This window comes from Dreissena polymorpha, chromosome 13 (assembly GCF_020536995.1).
Source record: "Dreissena polymorpha isolate Duluth1 chromosome 13, UMN_Dpol_1.0, whole genome shotgun sequence".
Lineage (NCBI taxonomy): Eukaryota > Metazoa > Mollusca > Bivalvia > Myida > Dreissenidae > Dreissena > Dreissena polymorpha.
Genome location: NC_068367.1, coordinates 74430520 through 74451054, shown reverse-complemented (window position 1 = coordinate 74451054; position 20535 = coordinate 74430520). Strand labels below are relative to the sequence as shown.

At 35.2% G+C, this 20535-nt stretch overlaps 1 protein-coding gene across 2 annotated transcripts in view; it reads right to left on the bottom strand.

Moving 5' to 3' along the window:
- Positions 1–20535, bottom strand: part of LOC127855553 (NEDD8-activating enzyme E1 regulatory subunit-like) — a 38513-nt gene that overhangs the window by 8218 nt on the left and 9760 nt on the right. Inside the window, exons 2-15 of one of the 2 annotated variants that reach the window (XM_052391278.1) lie at positions 20079–20182; positions 18615–18675; positions 17961–17991; positions 17616–17687; positions 17201–17280; positions 16291–16400; positions 15488–15597; positions 12519–12581; positions 12074–12137; positions 11616–11707; positions 10833–10892; positions 10502–10562; positions 7757–7905; positions 5565–5612 (exon numbers count right to left, since the gene is read on the bottom strand). In XM_052391278.1, coding sequence (XP_052247238.1) covers positions 5565–5612; positions 7757–7905; positions 10502–10562; positions 10833–10892; positions 11616–11707; positions 12074–12137; positions 12519–12581; positions 15488–15597; positions 16291–16400; positions 17201–17280; positions 17616–17687; positions 17961–17991; positions 18615–18675; positions 20079–20182 — 1105 coding nt within the window. The remainder of the gene's footprint in view (positions 1–5564; positions 5613–7756; positions 7906–10501; positions 10563–10832; positions 10893–11615; positions 11708–12073; positions 12138–12518; positions 12582–15487; positions 15598–16290; positions 16401–17200; positions 17281–17615; positions 17688–17960; positions 17992–18614; positions 18676–20078; positions 20183–20535) is intronic. The other variant, XM_052391279.1, reaches the window with a different exon arrangement.

Here is a 20535-nt window from a genome sequence, read left to right as displayed (position 1 = left end):
CTTACCCCCCCTCCCGACCCCCCGAAAAAAATGAGGTAGCGACAATTTGTGTGTGTAAGCTGGGAAGAGGAAACAAATAAACATTTATTCTTATCATAATATGAATTGAAAAGGGCCCATAACTCTTCAATAATTTGTGAATTGTAACCCTATTCGAACTTGATGTCTACGGTATTTAATGAAATAATTAAGTTTCATAGAATGTTTTCAAATAAGTCAAGCTATTATTGAGTAACCATACAGAAATGATGAAGACTGACAGAAATCCTCACTGCTTAATACATCACCAAAACTTTGTGAGTACAATAAAATCAAATTATAAGAATGTTCTCCTTTCTTAAACTCGTAAAAGTGCTGAAATTACCGGTAGTAAACTTTATCACAGACCATTATGTAAACAGAAAACAATGAATAAGTTAAGTTGCAAAAGCTCAACAATAAAGAAAACAATTAAAACTGGCTGTTCTACTATTGCCAACAAAGCTATTTGTATAAACAAACCAAGCAAATGGGTTGCCCAATCTCATTAAAATCATCAATCTGAGGTATTTATCCAAACTCATATTCTCTTATAGATGCCAACATGCTAATAAATACCCCCACTCAAAGTTCTTTTTTTTATTTTTGCATAATGAGCTACACAGTAAAATTATGATGTTTTTCTTTTATAAATATAAATAAATAAATTAATGTATATATGGGCCGTGCTCAGTGAAAAGAGGGTATGATGCATGTGCGTAAAGTGCTAATCAGGGACAACACTTTCCACTTTTATGATATTTTTGGTTTGAAGAAAATCTCTTATTAGCAAACATCCAGTTTAGGCAGAACATGTACCTGATTAGCCTGTGTGAAGTGAACTGAACAGGCTAATCTGGGACGACACTTTACGCACCTCTTTTTACAGAGCAAGGCTCATATATACATGTTTATATCTATAAATATATCGCATACATATAACAAGAGGCCCCAAAGGGCCCTGGGTCGCTCACCTGGGAGACTAAGATGGAAAGAAACTAAGATTAAAACTCTTCAGCAAATATTACAAATTATTGGTATGAGAAGACTGACTTTAAAAATAAGGTGTTCCAAAGTATTCACAATAGGCCTTTATAGAAAATTACCCTTGACCTACCTTGGAGTCTTCACAAGCTTTTTTTACTATATAAACATAAGGAAACCCCCCCCCCCCCCCCTGTGGTGGCCATGTTTTTTTACCAATCCGAACCATTTTTAAACTCAACCGCAGTATCTGGGAAAAAAATGTTCTGACCAAATTTCATGAAGATTGGGCAAAAAATGTGTCTTCTAGACTGTTCACATGTTATCACTATACACATATAGAGAAAACTGCCCCGCCCCCTGGCGGCCATGTTTTTTCACTAATCATGACCATTTTCGAACTCGTCCAAGATATCTATAAAATCCATGTTTAGACAAAATTTCATGATGCTTAGGCAAAAAATGTGACTTCTAGAGTGTTCACAAGCTTTTTTTACTATATAAACATGAGGAAAAAGACCCCCCCCCCCCCTGGCGGCCATGTTTTTTTACCTATCCAAACCATTTTTTAACTCAACCGACGTATCCAGAAAACAAATTTTCTGACCAAATTTCAAGAAGATTTGACCAAGAATGTGACTTCTAGTGTTCACATGTTTTCACTATATACATATAGAAACAAGAGTGCCAAACTGTCACAAGATACGCCCCTTCGGAGGTTTTGGACACCATGCTTAATGCTTGAAATGCACTAAGTGACCTCGAGACCTAGTTATTGACCCGGCATGACCCATATTTGAACTTGACCTAGATATCATTTAGATGTAACATCTGACTAAATTTGGTGAAGATCAAATGAAAACTACTTCAATTAGAGAGCGGGCACCATGCTAAATGCTTGAAATTCATTATGTGTCCGATCGTGACCTCGTTTTTGACCCGGCATGACCCATATTCGAATTTGATCTACATATCATCTAGACTCAACTTCTGACCAAATTAGGTGATGATCAGATGCAAACTACTTCAATTAGAGAGCGGACACCATGCTAAATGCTTGAAATGCACTAAGTAACCTTGTGACCTAGTTTTTGACCCGGCATGACCCATATTCGAACTTGACCTAGATATCAACTAGATGCAACTACTGACCAAGTTTGGTGAAGATCGGATGAATACAATTTGAATTAGAGTCCGGACAAAGTGGCGCCGTTGAAAATGCACTAATTGACCCTATGACCTAGTTTTTGACCCGGCATGACCCATATTCGAACTTGGCCTATATATCAACTAGATGCAACTGCTGACCAAGCTTGGTGAAGATCGGATGAATACAATTTGAAATAGAGTCCGGACAAAGTGGCCCCTTTGAAAATGCACTTATTGACCCTATGACCTAGTTTTTGACCCGGCATGACCCATATTCGAACTTGGCCTAGATATCAACTAGATGCAACTGCTGACCAAGTTTGGTGAAGATCGGATGAATACAATTTGAATTAGAGTCCGGACAAAGTGATGCCTTCCGCCCGCCGCCCGCCGCCCGCCGCCAAGGGGTTTCACATAATACGTCCCGTATTTTATACGGGCGTATAAAAATATTGCATGTGTTAATCGGTTGCATGTCTCCAATCAGACCTGACTGATATATAATCTATATACTACCTCTGACCAAGTTTGGTGAATTCAACTTGAACTAGAGCTTTGTCACTGAATGTGACTTATACCCCCATACCACTTTGACGCAGGATAAAAAGTTGTTTAAAAGTTTCGGATGAATACAATTTGAATTAGAGTCCGGACAAAGTGGCGCCGTTGAAAATGCACTAATTGACCCTATGACCTAGTTCTTGACCCGACATGACCCATATTCGAACTTGACCTAGATATCAACTAGATGCAACTACTGACCAAGTTTGGTAAAGATCGGATGAATACAATTTGAATAAGAGTCCGGACAAAGTGGCGCTGTTGAAAATGGACTAATTGACCCTATGACCTAGTTTTTACCTGGCATGACCCATATTCGAACATGGCCTAGATATCAACTAGATGCAACTACTGAACAAGTTTGGTGAAGATAAGATTTATACAATTTGAATTAGAGTCCGGACAAAGTAAAATGCACTAATTGACCCTTTGACCTAGTTTTTGACCCAGCATGACCCATATTCGGACTTGACCTAGATATCAACTAGATGCAACTACTGACCAAGTTTGGTGAAGATCGGATGAATACAATTTGAATTAGAGTCCGGACAAAGTGGCGCCGTTGAAAATGCACTAATTGACCCTATGACCTAGTTTTTGACCCGGCATGACCCATATTCGAACTTGGCCTATATATCAACTAGATGCAACTGCTGACCAAGTTTGGTGAAGATCGGATGAATACAATTTGAAATAGAGTCCGGACAAAGTGGCCCCTTTGAAAATGCACTTATTGACCCTATGACCTAGTTTTTGACCCGGCATGACCCATATTCGAACTTGGCCTAGATATCAACTAGATGCAACTGCTGACCAAGTTTGGTGAAGATCGGATGAATACAATTTGAATTAGAGTCCGGACAAAGTGGCGCCGTTGAAAATGCACTAATTGACCCTATGACCTAGTTTTTGACCCGGCATGACCCATATTCGAACTTGGCCTATATATCAACTAGATGCAACTGCTGACCAAGTTTGGTGAAGATCGGATGAATACAATTTTAAATAGAGTCCGGACAAAGTGGCCCCTTTGAAAATGCACTTATTGACCCTATGACCTAGTTTTTGACCCGGCATGACCCATATTCGAACTTGGCCTAGATATCAACTAGATGCAACTGCTGACCAAGTTTGGTGAAGATCGGATGAATACAATTTGAATTAGAGTCCGGACAAAGTGATGCCTTCCGCCCGCCGCCCGCCGCCAAGGGGTTTCACATAATACGTCCCGTATTTTATACGGGCGTATAAAAACTGCCCCACCTACTGGCAGCCATGTTTTTTCACCGAACTGGACCATTTTCGAACTCATCCGAGATATTAATGAAACCAATGTTTTGATTAAGTTTCATGATAATTTGGCAAAAATTGTGACTTCTAGAGTGTTCACAAGGTTTTTCTTTAGCCATATAAGGAATACTGCCCCGCCCCCTGGCGGCCAAGTTTTTCAATGGACCAAAACCATTTTTTAACTCAACCAACATATCATTCAGACATACATTTTGACAAAGTGACATGAAGGTTGGGCATGAAATGTGAATTCTAGAGTGTTTACAAGGGTTTTCTCTTTTTTTGACCTAGTGACCTAGTTTTTGACCCAGCATGACCCAGTTTCGAACTCGGTCGAGGTATCATTGGGAAAAATGTTCAGACCAAGTTTTATGAAGATCGGACAATGTGGCCTCTAGTGTGTTCACAAGGCAAATATTTACGACAGACGCATGACGGACAAAAGGCGATCACAAATGCTCACCATGAGCACAGCACGTTGGTTGTGCTCAGATGAGCTAAAAATGCCATTATTTCTACTCCTGATCAATGCTCTCCCCACCCTTCCAATTGAAAATATGAAACCCAGGAGGTGTTACTTAGCAAAAATGTGATTTATTTTGTTCTCTGATACTCATGAATCAATATTAGAGGTAAAAATGACATGACCTTCCAGAATCCATCATTTTGTTGACTTCAATATTGTCGTTTAAGCCAAAAAGGCTATGGCCTGCGTAGATAAAAGAGTCTGTAAGGTTATTTTTTGCCAAAGGCTTTTATTGAGTTACTCCTATATGGAGTATTATCCATCTGAAAATTAACTCAAACTGTACAGTCATGATTTATTGTGAAGGATTAGTTGGAAAAGCGTCACTTTTTTAAAACTGGTCCAACTTTACTGAGCATATCAAGATTTTCATGGTAAAGAAGGTCATTTGAATGTGATCTGTCATATGACGCTTTCTGGGCATATATTAAAAAAAACCTTTTTAGCAAAATGGTTCTTAAATTACTAAGCCATTTTGTGATGTGGTATTCTGTATTTAAAAATGTTTAAAACAAATAATTATTACTGAAAAAGTCAAATATATTAAGCTTTTGCAAGCAGAAAAATTGGAACACAAATAGAAAATGTGACCTTACGATTTTACTTCAGTACAACACTAGTCTAGATTGCCTTTGGGAGTTCATTAATTGTGGCTCTAATCCAAACAAAATTAGGGTTATAGTTTAATGAGATTGATTTGAATGCTTATACAGGTATATAAACATACACTATCTGAACACAACTCTGGACAAACACATGTTTCTTGTTTCTTTTTGTTTTCTCAAACCAATATCAGACAATATATTAAACAACAAATTTCATTCTGCAACATGTACTGATTCATGAACAAAGTACTGATTCATGAACAAAGTCAAAACATTCAAGCAACAAACGGCACAAATTTTGCTTGTTCATGAACAATATTTTCCGTTTATAGCAAATAACAACCAGTTCACAATGTGAACTCATTTAAAGCATTCTAACGAAGCCGGAATTGTGATCAGACAGTCTGAAGTTAAAGAACTGTTATACAGACTCTATTTTTACATCTCCAGTGACTGGTTGGAATGCCGACTGGTTCATCCTACAACACAGGGAGCAACACTTTGGCAACCAGTCTGACAACAGAAATGAGGCCAAAGAGAAAATTGAGAACAGTTGTCATTTAGAGGCCAAAAGAAAAACTAGACTGTTTTCAGCAGTAACTAATACAAAATTTCACACTAGGCTTAAAATGAAAACTGCCCCAATCCCAGGCCACTATGTTTGTACATACCATCATTACTTCCAAATCCAGCCCAGATCTCATAACAGCACTTTGTTTAATGTTCTGAGTAAGTTTTCCCACTGAGTAGGTCAAAAATGTGATTTCAACAGTTTTTTTAAGGTTATAGCCAAGAGGCAAGCAATCTTTTTAAATGGACAACACCTATATCTCCCTCAGCAAAGACATTTATAAAACAAAAGGGCGTGAAAAGCGCAATGTCGCACGCACACTTGAGACACAAAGGAACTGACCTTACTGCAGCCCCAAAATATCATTAGAACAAGTCCTCTGACAATGTTTCATGAAGAGTGAACTATAAATGTAACTTTTAGAATGCTAAGATATCATTTGAACAATTCTTCTAACTATGTTTCAGAATGATCGGACAATAAATGTGGCCTCTAGAGTGTTAACAAGGTTTTACTATAGCCGTATAAGGAAAAATGCCCTGCTTGCTGGCGCCATGTTTTTTCAACAAAACAGAATCATTTTTAACTGGTTAAAGATATCATTTGGACAAATCTTCTGACCAAGTATTATGAATATCAGACAATAAATCTGGCCTCTAGAGTGTTAACAAGGCAAATGATGATGCTGCAAGTTGCACAACACACCACAGACAAAAGCTCACCATGAGCACATTGCTTAAATTGTGTTCATGAAAGCAAGTTTCATGAAGATTGAATAAACTCATGTAATTTTAAGTTTTTAGGCTTTTATACTTAATTTAAAAAAGGGAAAATAGTTTTTGACCCCACATGACACAGTTTCAAAAATTTTCAGAGCTATCATTAAAATGAATGTTCTAAACAAGTTTCAAGAAAATTGGGCAATAAATGTGGACTAAAGTGTCTACAAGCTTTCCCTTTCATCTGACCTTGTGACCAAGTTTGAGAATCAACATGATAAAGTTTCAAACTCAGTCCAGATTTTAGTGGCATGAATGTTATGACCAAGTTTCATGATCTTGGGCCATACATGTTGCCTCTTGAGTGTTCACCAGGTACATGGTGATGACTTACAATGAAGAAAGGTGATCAAAGAAGCTCACAATGAGCACATTGTGCTTAAGAGAGCAAATAATTGTACATGAATTTCTCATAAACATTTTCACTCGCCTCATTATGTTAATACGCAGTTCGCTCTTTCATGTATTTTTTTTCAGATGAGAGTATAAACTTTTATCCATCAACACTGAAATCTTCCATTTTTGACAAGGAAAATATTTCTACCAAACTATTTATCAGTCCCTGTCGAAGATTATGGAAAGAAATTTACCTAATTATGCTACTCGTTTGTGCAAGTTGTGTTCAGATTATTTAATGCAAAATCTTTCAGCCTGCAATAGAAACATGGTTGAAAGGGCTACATAACAGCTGAAATAATAAGTTTACCTACCAACGCCTACTCTCAGACCAAAAACCATCAGACATCATAGAGAGATAACAAGACCATCCTAGTTTTACCAAATCCATATCATATTAAGCCTTCATCAAACAATATAACAGCATACAAACATTGTATATCAAATTTATCTACAACAAAATTGTCAATAACACATTGTACAGATAAAAGATTTCACTGTATATTTCAATTCCAAATAATACAGTAAATTGGCTTCAATATAAGAGCACATACTACAGATAAAAGTTTCAATATTTTTGAGCAACGAATAGAAATGAATCCTACTCTGTGTAAACAGGACTCAACGCATGAACGTAAAGTGGGGTCCAAGATATGTCTGTGCAGTCGGAATAGGCTAATCAGGCAAGACACTTTCTGCTTCTATGTTATTTTTTGTTTAAAGGAAGTCTCTTTAAAATTTAAAATCCAGTCTAGGCCGAAAGTGTTGTCTCAGACTGCACAGGCTAATCTAGGATGACACTATGCACATGCATTAAGCCCAGTTTTCTCAGAGCATGCCCAAAGTCTTCATCACAACAAAACATTGCAAAACTTACTAGTCCTAAACTCTGAACGAGATCGTGGTACCTCCGTGACACGGCCGCAACATCCGTGTCTGCTTGGTTGTGGTATATCCTCTGTAGCTGAATGTAGCGCTCCGAGTCTGCTGTCATGTCTGGAATGGTGCCTCGCACTGGTAGAGCACCTGCAAGTGGGAAAGGCATTAATAAAGGCACCAGCAGATGAGAAAGTAATTATGCAGGGCACCAGCAAATTGGAAAGTCATTATTCTGGGCACCTGCAGGTGAGAGAAATTTGATATTAATCAGGGCATCTGAAAAAGGAAAATGCATTAATAAAGGCACCTGTAGATGGGAAAGGCATAAATCAAAGCACCTGTAGATGGGAAAGGCATTATTTGAAAATCTTTGAAAATAACATTCTCTGGAAATAATTTGTATTTCGGTCTGATGTAAACAGACTGTTACCTTATCTGAATGTTGAGAGTTTTGAGCAACTGGGCCTAGGCGTTTTGTTCTTTTTTTACAATATGATTGAAACAATACTAAAACTAAGGCAACAAAATCATAAATACAATTATCAGCATGATGAAAATGTGATTCAAAGTTGTCAATTATTCAATGTGTTGTATTTTTTTTCAAAATATCATTCATTATATTAAGTTCAATCAGTTAAACACAAGTTTAAGTAATTCGATTTTTCCAATTGCAAGATTTTGTTTTGTAATTTTCCCAATGTGCTGGCTATTGAATCCAAACACAAAGCCATGTAAACTATAGATTGTCATAAACATGAATAACACCAATAAATCCCTTCATCAGCTTTGTTTGAGGGCTGATTACACAGGAAGTGTGGATCATTAATCATAAAAAAATGTTTTGCAAATCTATACTTTGTGGTAATGACATGTTTGCAGTTTTAATTTTATCACTTGAGAAAAGTGGAAGTAGTTGGCTCCACAAACTTGTAAAAAATATATGGACAGTCTGAATGAGAGAAAAAACGTGCCAGAATGACTCCAGTATACCCCTTCCATGACAGGGTAACAAACAACTGAATGGACATGTATATTGTGTTGAACATGAAAAGAGGACCTGTTGCTCTCCACTTGCAGCCATCTTGTGCAATGAATTGGAACCAATGAGCATTAACTAGAAATGTCATGGCGCAAATGTAGTCCCTTCAACAAGTTTGAACACAGACAAAAATTTATATACAAACAGTGGAAAGAAAGGGCCATCCCTCAACAAAATTCCTTTCTTCACCATCATAAGCATATTAAGATTATTCAACTGTGGAAGTTTAATCAAGATGCAACCTGTAGTTGAAGAGGAATTAAAGTAACACAATTTTTTGACAATATATTCTATAGTGGAAAAACAGACAAAGGGCCATAATGCTACCAAAAACCATACCATAATGCTCAGCTAAAATTATTGTCTTCATTATCATCAACACTTTAAGGTCATTCAACAGTGAATGTCTAAGCGGGATCCACCCAGTATTTAAGGAAATGGAACACAAAATGTTCTGCCTAAAAATCATGGCAACAACAATTCCTTTGTAGACACTCATCTACACATTTAAGTCAATCAACGATAAAAGTATGAGTAAGATCAAATTATCAGAAAAAGAGTAGTTGATAACATAAACTTCAGGCGACCATATATTATATACTGGAAAAAACTAAAAAAGGGCCATAAATCTGCCAATTAAATGTTCCCAGCAAAAATTCCTTTTTTAAAGATCATCAAAATATAAAGATCTATCAAGTGTTACCGTACATTACAGAGGACTTCTGGACACACATATGTACGGACAGATGGCAAAGTGCAATGCTGAACGCCTCCCACACTGTGGGGGCACACATAGAGAATAACAGGTTACTGCTTGATCTTTTTGTAATATATCAGGCAAGGCTTAGAATAATATAACCGTGAGGCTTGCCAAGCCGTTATTTAATTGTGCCGAGCCTGACATATTACAAAAAGTTCAGGCAGTAACCTGTTTTCTGTTTTTCATACTTCTACGTCCCTGATTTTGAAAAAATAATGGAAAAAAATCGCTAAAAAGCTGCAGTTTTAGCGGGAAAGCATATGACTTATGTCGTTTGATGTTTGCATTTTGTGTTTAAAATATATGACATCTTGGTATCAAATTGTTTGTTTTGTTGAATCTGATTCAATTTTTCTAAAAATGATTACCTTATAGTTGATTCCGAGTAATATGACCATCCTCCACACATGACTGATATAAGAACTTCCTGTTGACCATGATATAAACAAAAGATGTATTTGTCAGAAACACAATGCCCACTATTGCGCCGCTTTGAAATAAAATTTCAATATATCATTTGGCAGGTTTAGAAATTATCTCCCTTTTAAAGCTTATTACTTCCCTTGGATTGTATTTTTTGACTTTTGACCTTGAAGGATGACCTTGACCTTTCACCACTTAAAATGTGCAGCTTAATGAGATACACATGCATGCCAAATATCAAGTTGCTATCTTCAATATTACAAAAGTTATTGCAAAACTTAAATTCAAGGTTAAAGTTTTGGGACAGAATGACAGACTGACAGGCCAAAAACAATATACCCCCGATCATTCGATCCGGGTTAATTATTTTTTTCAAGCAACGTTATATAAGGCAGATACCAATGCGGTGACATGATATAAACCTGGAATGTTCTTTCAATAAGCTCAGCAAGAGTAACATGAACATTTTAAACAACAGATTACAATATTTTCATTAAAAAAAATAGACAACTTATGTTTACCTTTCCCTTCGTTAGCTACAAATTCTTTTAAAGATCTGACAAGAATCCAAAAGTTGGAACTCTGAAATAAAAACAGAAAACATAAATCTATACATTACAATATCATAACTGTTAACACATAACATAATAAAGAAAATATGAAACATTGGTTTTGAATGATTTAACATGCCCACCATTTTTAACTTTATATACATGTTTTCATATATCAATAAATCCTGTGTTTTTTGTAAACAATTGTGTTACTAATATATACTTTAAATCACAAAACGAAACACAAAATATGCTATCTTTTTCAGATAATCCAAAATGAAAAATGGGTGTATATACAGACCTCTGCATTAAGGTTTTCACAGTCTGGGTCTTCAAACAGCTGTTCAATGTTAGCTGGCACCTGTGACCAAGAACACACAGCGGATGTAAGAAGATGACGTATGTTTTCACTGGGCACAACAACAGAATGTCAACAAAAGCACTTGAGAATATTAATTTTTGTTACAGAGGATAAGCCCTGAACAATAATATTTACCAATGGTTTTGTTTATGTACACATTTGTCCAGCAATTTTTTTCTATGAACAGTGGTAAAACAAGTCTAGGAAAAGTCTTGGACATGAAAATGCTTGGTGCAAAAACCATAACTGTTATATGATATATTTGCACCATGCTTTGCTGTCATTTTGGCAGGTTACAAACGCCTGTCATAAATGTTGATATCATTGTTATTGTTAGGTTTTCTTTGAGAGTCCATAAAAGGATGGAAACATTAAGACCTGTTGTACCAGATCTTAAAGTTGTATCATCTCCCTTTCTCACACTAGGAAATCTCAATCCAATAAAAATACTCCAGAATTCAATAGATTTTGGAAAAACACTCCAATCTGTGGGTATAAAGTTAAAAACAAAGCTGACCCATTTAATGCTTTTTAAACATAAAGCATCATTTGCAATAATCTGCTTAAAACTGCAATTGGAAAGGAAAATAGCTCAGCATTTTTTGTAACTTCAGATAAGAAAAAAAAATCTGAAATTTTGGAGATACTGATATTTACTGTTTGTCTATGGCAAGTTTTTAAGAGAACACAACTATATTGAAGTGCATCAACAGAGTTACTCACCTTGGTGGGTATAAGGGCAGTGTTAACAGCTTTAACAGCTTCATCAAAATTCTCCTCTTCTTCCATTATGCCATCATCATTTCTCTGTATACCTGCAGATTTACAATATAACAAAAAATAAAACTATCCATCCAAAATAAAGTTACTATCAAATAAGGAAGATGCTTGAACAGTATAGATCCATAATCAAAGAAGGCTCAATATCATAGTAAAAGACACAAAAGGATGGAACCATATACCAGCAAATATGGAGCACCAAAAATCAAAACATTTCACAGACATTGGTACATAAACCAGCTAAGAAGACACCTTAAGTGGAACTTTCTCATACATTAAATCTAGTCAGAGTAATGCACTTGGTTCCATTCAGAAATACACAGTACTAACAAAACTTTAGAAATTTAAAGACAGAACTTAAATAAGCTCAAATGTAAACAAAAACAAGTTTATACTCTTACCTGCTTTTATCAATTCTTTCAGTTCATTTTTCTCCTTGTACACTTTAGGTATTTGACCCTGATGCTGAAAAAATATTGACAAAACTTAAAGCACTACATTCCTTTACAAACGATTAACAACAGAATAAAAAATAAATAAGTGATAAAAACGGACATAGCCAAGTCTATCATTTCAGTGTGGTATTTCTAATGGATGCATCAATTGAAATCACAAACTAATGTTAAAGGATGTTGTTAATAGCATCATTTCACATAATCAGGTTTGGCATTGTGGCCATAGTACAAACCAGTGGACTGCCTTTCAAACAATAGTTATGTGACTAATCATTCGGAAAAAAAAGCTGTCCACCTTTGATTGACACTCATCGAGGTATATTGAAAGCATCAACCATACATTGAGAGCATGAAAATGTTTTTCTAGTAAAAAAATTACAGCTGAACCTACCTTTGCTTTATACTCTTGTAGATATTTGTACAGCACAACAAGCCAAGGGGTGTGGCAATGGTCCTGTAAGACAGAAAAATGCAGGGCACCATCAATGGTCTAGTAATACAGAATAATGCTGGGTACTTTCAATGGTCTTGTAATACTGAATAATGCTGGGTAACATTAATGGTCCAGTAATACAGAATAATTCTGGGCACCATCAATGGTCCAACAATACAGAATAATGCTGGGTACCAACAATGGCTTGTAATACAGAATTCTGGGTACCATCAATGGTACTAAAAAATAAAGAATAATGCTGGGTACCATCAATGGTCCTGTAATTCAGAATAAATTAATGTAGCGTAACATTAATGGTCCTGTATAACAGAATAATGCTGGGTACCAGTAATGGTCCTAAAATACAGAATAATGCTGGGTACCATCAATGGCCCTGTAAAACAGAATAATGCTGGTTACCATTAATGGTCCAACAATACAGAACAAGAGGCCCATGAGGGCCTGAATCGCTCTACTGGCTGGAATCAAAAGGGCTCAAGCCCTTGATAGTATGAACAATCTGAGTAAGTATTAAATAAACAGAACAAGAAGAAATGGGAAATTTAAACTTCAAATGGCTCCTTTTCAACAATAAATTTGACAAATTTTCTTCACTCTCAATGGGGTCCTGGCCCTTGATGATATAAAACATCCGTTGAAGTTTCAAAAGGATAGAACTTTATATGTAAACAAACAAGAAATGTGTTTGTTGGAAACACTGTCCCCTTCTGCGCTGCTTTGATTTTTATTTTTTTACCTTTGACCTTGAAGGATGACCTTGACCTTTCACCACTCAAAATGTGCAGCTCCATGAGATACACATGCATGCAAAATATGAAGTTGCTATCTTCAATATTGCCAAAGGTATGCACATTTTTTTTAAAGATTTTCATTTTTTTCTCAAATTCAAGGGGAAATAATTCTGGACTTATAACTCAGATATTGCTCATTTTCCATAGGGGTTGACTCATCATTCAGATAAAGACACTGTGCAAGTTGGGAAATGATTGGATGAAAACTGTGGACTTTATTGCGTAAACAAGCCTTATTTCACAATTTTCTCAAATTCATGGGGAGATAATTCTGGACTTTTTACTCTGATGTAACCTATTTTCAATAGGGTTCGAGTCCTCATTAATATAAAGACACTGAACAAGTTTGAAAAGAATCAGATGAAAACTGTGGACTTTATTGCGTAAACAAGCCTTATTTCACAATTTTCTCAAATTCAAAGGGAGATTATTTTGGACTTGTTACTCTAATGTAACCCATTTTCAATAGGGTTCGAGGCCTCATTAATATATAGACACTGAACAAGTTTGAAAAGAATCTGATGAAAACTGTGGACTTAATCGCGTAAACAAGAAAAAGTCTAACGCAAGCACAGACGGACGACAGAAAACCACGCCATGACATAAGCTCTTCAGGCCTTTGGCCAGTAGAGCTAATAAAGCTGGGTACCACCAATGGCCCTGTAATACAGAATAATGCTAGGTACCATCAATGGTTATGTAATACTGAATAATGCTGGGTACCATCAATGGTCCTGTAATAAAGAACGATGCTGGGTACCATCAATGGTCCTGTTATTGAGAATAATGCTGCCTACCACCAATGGCCCTGTAAAACAGAATAATGCTGGTAACCATTAATGGTCCTACAATACAGAATAAGGCTGGGTACCAACAATGGTCTTGTAATGCAGAATAATGCTGGGTACCAAGAATGGTCCTGCAATTCAGAATAAATTTATGCTGCTTAGCATCAACGATACTGTTTTACAGAATAATGCTGGGTACCATCAATGCTCCTGTTATACAGAATAATGCTGGGTACAAACAATGGGCCTGTAATAAAGAATAATGCTGGGTACCATCAACGGTCCTGTAATTTAGAATACATTAATGCTGCGTTATATCAATGGTCCTGTGCTACAGAATAATGCTAGGTACCAATTAATAAAAAACTTTGCATTCACAGAAATCATGTTTGACAGGTATTTCAATTGAATTAGAATCTTGTTTGGTTTTTTTAATCAATCATTTTGAAATTTTCTAACATTTGAATCCAGCTAACTGTCTTGCATTATCGTGATGCAAATGTTTCCATAAAGTAATAAAAAAAAAAAGATATTTTACATAACTCAAATTGTTTCCAATCTCAAAGTATTTCACTAAAATGTATACAGAGAAACGTTCACAGAGAATTTAACTAGTTTGCACAACAAAATATCTCTGTGTTTCAGTAGAGAACTGGTTTTCAAAATCTAATGATATCCCTGTACGGTCAAAAGGGCCATGATGGAACCAGGGGTCAAGGGTGTATAATCATGCATAGAAGATTTGTGTCTTGAGTTTAAGTGGAAGCAATTTAACAGGCACTGTTGAACAAGCTCTTTATTAATACACTGTATCTCCAACATATCGCCGTCCAATATATCGCAATGTCCAATGTATCGCGAATCGGTTATGGCTCCCAAAAATCAGACGAGCTTTTTTATCAATAAATGACATTTTTTAATCTGAGCATTTGCTAACTGCAATAAAAACAGGTCCTAGCAAGTATTTCACCATTTTTTTAACCACTTTAATTTCCTGTATAATCTGACATTCACAAATCCAGTTTGGTCCATTGTTTGCCTTCATTGTATATCACATTCACGCTTTTGTGCTGCGATAAACAATAACCCCACCAGATATTGAATACTCTTGCAAAGGATGGAACTATTGAGGGCTAACCCTGCCATTCGCCAAATTAGCCATCGGCTACAAGCTGACCAATGTCAATGAAGACAATTTTATTTGGTTATAATTTTTTCTTCATAAATACCCATAAAATAACCAAAAATAAGTATTGAATTTTGCCAAAGCGGGATTCAAATTCGGTAAAATAATTTTTTGATACGGGGGAAGCCCTTTTAATCATACCTTTTTATTCATACAGGACAGGTCAATGGAATCTAAGTACTTGACAAGGGATGGAAAGGGCCGGTCAAGACGAAGGTCCTCGTGTGCACTGTCTGGATGTGACTCGATAACTGCAAGAGAGAGTTTAACAAACTGACAAGTCATTTTGGAAATATTTGTTGGCATCAACAATTTAGAAAAGTACGTACATATGAATTCCTTTCTTCAACATTAAAGTTCCATTTTCAATTAAATGTTTAAATTCCAAGTTCCTTAAAAGGTTCAATGACAAAGTTTTTTTAATATTTTGTAATTTATACATTTAGATGTTTCAATCAGAGAGCTATGAAAATATTGACTGCAATCATACACCATTAAGGACAAACTTAACCATGCAATCACAATCATGAAGATTAATAATGGATTGTGAAAACAGTCATCTAAATATCTAATTTTGCCCAATTAAATTTTTTACACAAACTTTCCAATGACTTGCAAAAAAGCCTATACCATGTAGCATGTATGTTATTTGTATAGAATTTTCCCATCATCAATTAAACAAAAACATTTGACATTCTTGAATGATTATTAGTTGAATTGAAACAGCAGCCCATCATCCAAGAACCGGTCAAGTAGATGCTCTAGAATTTAGCTTCAAAATCAATGTATGAAGCTTCAAATTGACAAATTATTAAAACATTCTCAATCCATACACCTCATATCCAAATAAAAGGATAGGCATCATCAATTTTCAAATAGATGAAATGTACCAAATTGCATCACAATTGACAATATTTTTAAAGATGGGTTTCTAGATACTATACCTGCATGTTCTCGGATCACAAGTCGTATATATCCAATGAAACCATAGCAACGGCACACAAGCAGTGGTATATTGTTCGCCCATAAACATTTTCCCAACTTTAAAAGTGTTCTGAAATGTAGAGTTTCATTTATTTAAAAAAAATGCAGTTGTTCATAACAAACAATACAGTAATAACTCTAAGTTTTCAGACAACCCATTTTTTTTAGCTAAAATATTTATTTTGCGTTTATTCGGACATACGGGTTTTCGTCCAAAATTAATCAACAATGTCTCCAATTATTTGGACAGTAAATTTTACAGCCCTATTTTACCAGATTTATGCCCTGTTTTTGCTTATTTGGGACCCGTTGATCATGGAGTTTTACACACGGATTTAGGTCATATAACCTGGCAAATGAATGCCATGAGGGCCATGGACCATTATAATTGCCTCATTGGATTAGATTACCATGTATACATATACCCATAAAAATTTATTGGTTTACCCAACAGCATTTGAAAAGAAATGAAAAATCATAGTCAGGAAGCAGAATGGTTGTTTTTTTAAACGTGTTTATATATCCTTTCAGATAAAGAGATTGCAAATAAGTGAAGTGTTGTTTTTTTTAAATTAGAGAAAGGAGAGTTCAACACAATAAAGTTATTGAACATGTATCAATTGGTTTCATTTCAATATAATAGTAAACAAACAAACAAAAATTATTATATGTCTATTTTTAGTGTCCAAAAACTTAGCGTAATTACGGTAACTATTTTGTAAATTTCTGCTGCTGTAAAGTTGCTGTTTTCTTAGGACATTTAGGAAAGCTTCATAATAAGATAAAAATCAAAAGAACATAAGTGAGATAAAAAATTGTACAATAATACCTTGCAAACCTTAGTTAAATAAATACTGAAAATGTACCTACCTTTCACAGAGATTGGTTGCTATGACAACAGTAAACTGTTGAAAGAATCCATCATTACTCTCTAACAGACTTTCTGCAGACTTAAAAACAAATTTGAAATTAGTAGAGTAACAGACACAATAATGCCATTGCAACAATCTTAAAAAATTGTCTAAAAAAGGTTCTAAAATTATCTCACAAGTATGTTAATATTTTTTCATATTGGTTGTTAAAAGCATTTAAAAAAACACATATTATTCCAAATATTTAGATAATGTTTGTTTTATTATGCCAACATAATAAACTAGTCACAATAAAATGTTGACTTGTAAATAAAAATCTAAATGAACTAATAAATAAATGGATAAATCATGTAAAAATGTAAACAAAATATACTTATAACTGAAATAGCCAATGTAACAAATATTATGGTTACCTCTTCCACAAAGTCCCCTGTGACATCATTGTTCAGTTCAGACAACAATTCTGTGGCAACTTTTGCTCTTGACTAAAAAATGTAAGCAAAGCAGATTTTTGTTAAAACACATACCCATTAATAACTACTGTAACATTTCAACATGTGCATGGAAATTAATAATATTTTACATACAAATGAATACAATGTATATCTGCAAAATAATAAGACACTTTACATGACATAACGACGCAAATGTCACAGTTGTAGAGTCAGTAAACTAGTATTTTCAAACGAGTGTGAAGCATTTTTATCAACTATTTTATAATCTGATAACTATTTAATGTGTGTTAAAACAATTCCTACCTGACCAATAGCATCCTTTGATAGAAAAAAGCTGAAACAGACCAAGTTATTTTCTCAAATATTTAATAACAAACAATTAAATTACAGATAATGACAATAAGCATGCACTTAAACATTTAAAATATGATTTAAACAAAAATGATACGTGAAGCCTATTAGCATTCAGTCAAATATCAAGAAATTCACTTTACAATTATGTATAAGAACAAGAGCTGTGTTTGTGAAACACAATGCCCCCACCCATATATTTGACCTTTGACCTTGAAGGATGACCTTGACCTTTTTTCCACTCAAAATGTGCAGCCCCATGAGATACACATGCATGCCAAATATCAAGTTGCTATATTCAATATTTTACCTTTGACCTTGACCTTGAGGAATGACCTTGACCGTTCACCACTCAAAATGTGCAGCTCCATGAGATACACATGCATGCCAAATATCAAGTTGCTATCTTCAATATTGCAAAAGTTATGGCCAAAGTTAAAGCTTTGGGACAGACACACACATACAATGACAGACGGACACACACAAACAATGACAGACAGACACACACATACAATGACAGACGAACAGACAGGCCAAAAACAATATACCCCTGATCATTCGATCTGAGGGCATAAAAAAAATTTAATAGTGAGTAAAGAAACTTACTTGTTTCCTACATCTTCACCCTGAATCTTGCAGCTATCAACCACAGTGAATGATCCAATACCTGAAATAACCACAGATACACATGTAATGATGTATAAGAAGGGCATGTACCTTATTAATGTTAAGTGTTCACTGATTGAACATTTACATAATATACTTCAGTGTTTTTTTACCATTTTGTGAATGGGGCCGGGGCCTTTGGATTTTCAAAAATTGCAACATTTTTTTTCTAAAATAAAAAATACTGTTGCTTTTGAAAAAACAAAAGCTACAAAATTGAGAATTAAAGTGTTTTCAATGATATGTTTACTAAGGTTTAACTTAGAAGCTGATTTGGGAGAAGAACTTGATGAGTTTTCTTTAAACCTTCAATTGCACCTTTTTTGGCAGTCATTTGGGAAAGATATACTTTTTGATATTGGACATGGGGCAAACATTCATGCCAAAATTTTACCAAAAAGACCAGAATGAAAACAATACACATTTTTTTTACCAAAAAGTTGTATAAAAAAGAGGCCCATGAGGGCCTGAATTGCTCTACTGGCTGGAATCAATAGGACTCAAGCCCTTGATAGTATGAACAATCTGAGTAAGTTTTAAATAAACAGACCCAAAATGGGAAATTTATCGCATAAACAAGAAGAATCGTAAAATTTAAACTTCAAATGGCTCCTTTTCAACAATAAATTTGACAAATTTTCTTCACTCTCAATGGGGTTCTGGCCCTTGATGATATAAAACATCCGTTGAAGTTTCAAAAAGATAGAACTTTATATGTAAACAAACAAGAAATGTGTTTGTCGGAAACACTATATCCCCTTCTGCGCCGCTTTGATTTTTTTTTGGACCTTTGACCTTGAAGGATGACCTTGACCTTTCACCACTCAAAATGTGCAGCTCCATGAGAAACACATATATGCCAAATATGAAGTTGCTATCTTTTCTTTTTTTTTCTCAAATTCAAGGGGAGATAATTCTGGACTTATAACTCCGATATTGCTCATTTTCCATAGGGGTTGACTCATCATTCAGATAAAGACACTGTGCAAGTAGGGAAATGATTGGATAAAAACTGTGAACTTTATTGCGTAAACAAGCCTTATTTCACAATTTTCTCAAATTCAAGGGGAGATAATTCTGGACTCTGATGTAACCCATTTTCAATAGGGTTCGAGTCCTCATTAATATAAAGACACTGAACAAGTTTGAAAAGAATCTGATGAAAACTGTGGACCTAAATGCGTAAACAAGAAAAAGTCTAACACACACATGCACGCACGGACGACGGAAACCACGCCATGACATAAGCTCTTCAGGCCATCGGCCAGTAGAGCTAAAAACGATCTATTGTCATTACTATGGAAAAAGCATCACTAAGGAGTAAGGGATTATTTGCCAAAGAGACTGGTTTCAAGTCACGGATATTATACTAAAGAGAAGACATATATATACAACCATTATTACCAGGCAATATGAGGTTCTTAAGGATTTCTGTCCCAGTAGCAGTGGCATTGATTAAACACACACGAGAAGTCTCCAGTGCAGTCTGTCCATGGTCTCCCCACAGCCTGACAGGAATATTAATGTGTACATGGTGATCAATATAACTGAGTTTTATGTTTTGTATTTTAATAAGATATAGGAATAATACAGCTGAGTCGATGACTTGTAACTCAATGTTTTAGCACTTAGCAATTTTTTTTGCCATATTGGGAAAAGTACCTGTACCAGCCCAATTGGGAAAAATGTGCACGAAAAACCCTGAAAATGTGAAAATTCGCCTCACAAGGTTTTCACATTGAGAAATTGGTGTATTTGATTTTTTGCTCCCAATAAAATTCATAACTAAGTGTTGTCAAGTTGTCAATATTATCTTTACTTACATGTAGATTTAAGCCATAGAGTTGCATAGGAAAACTAA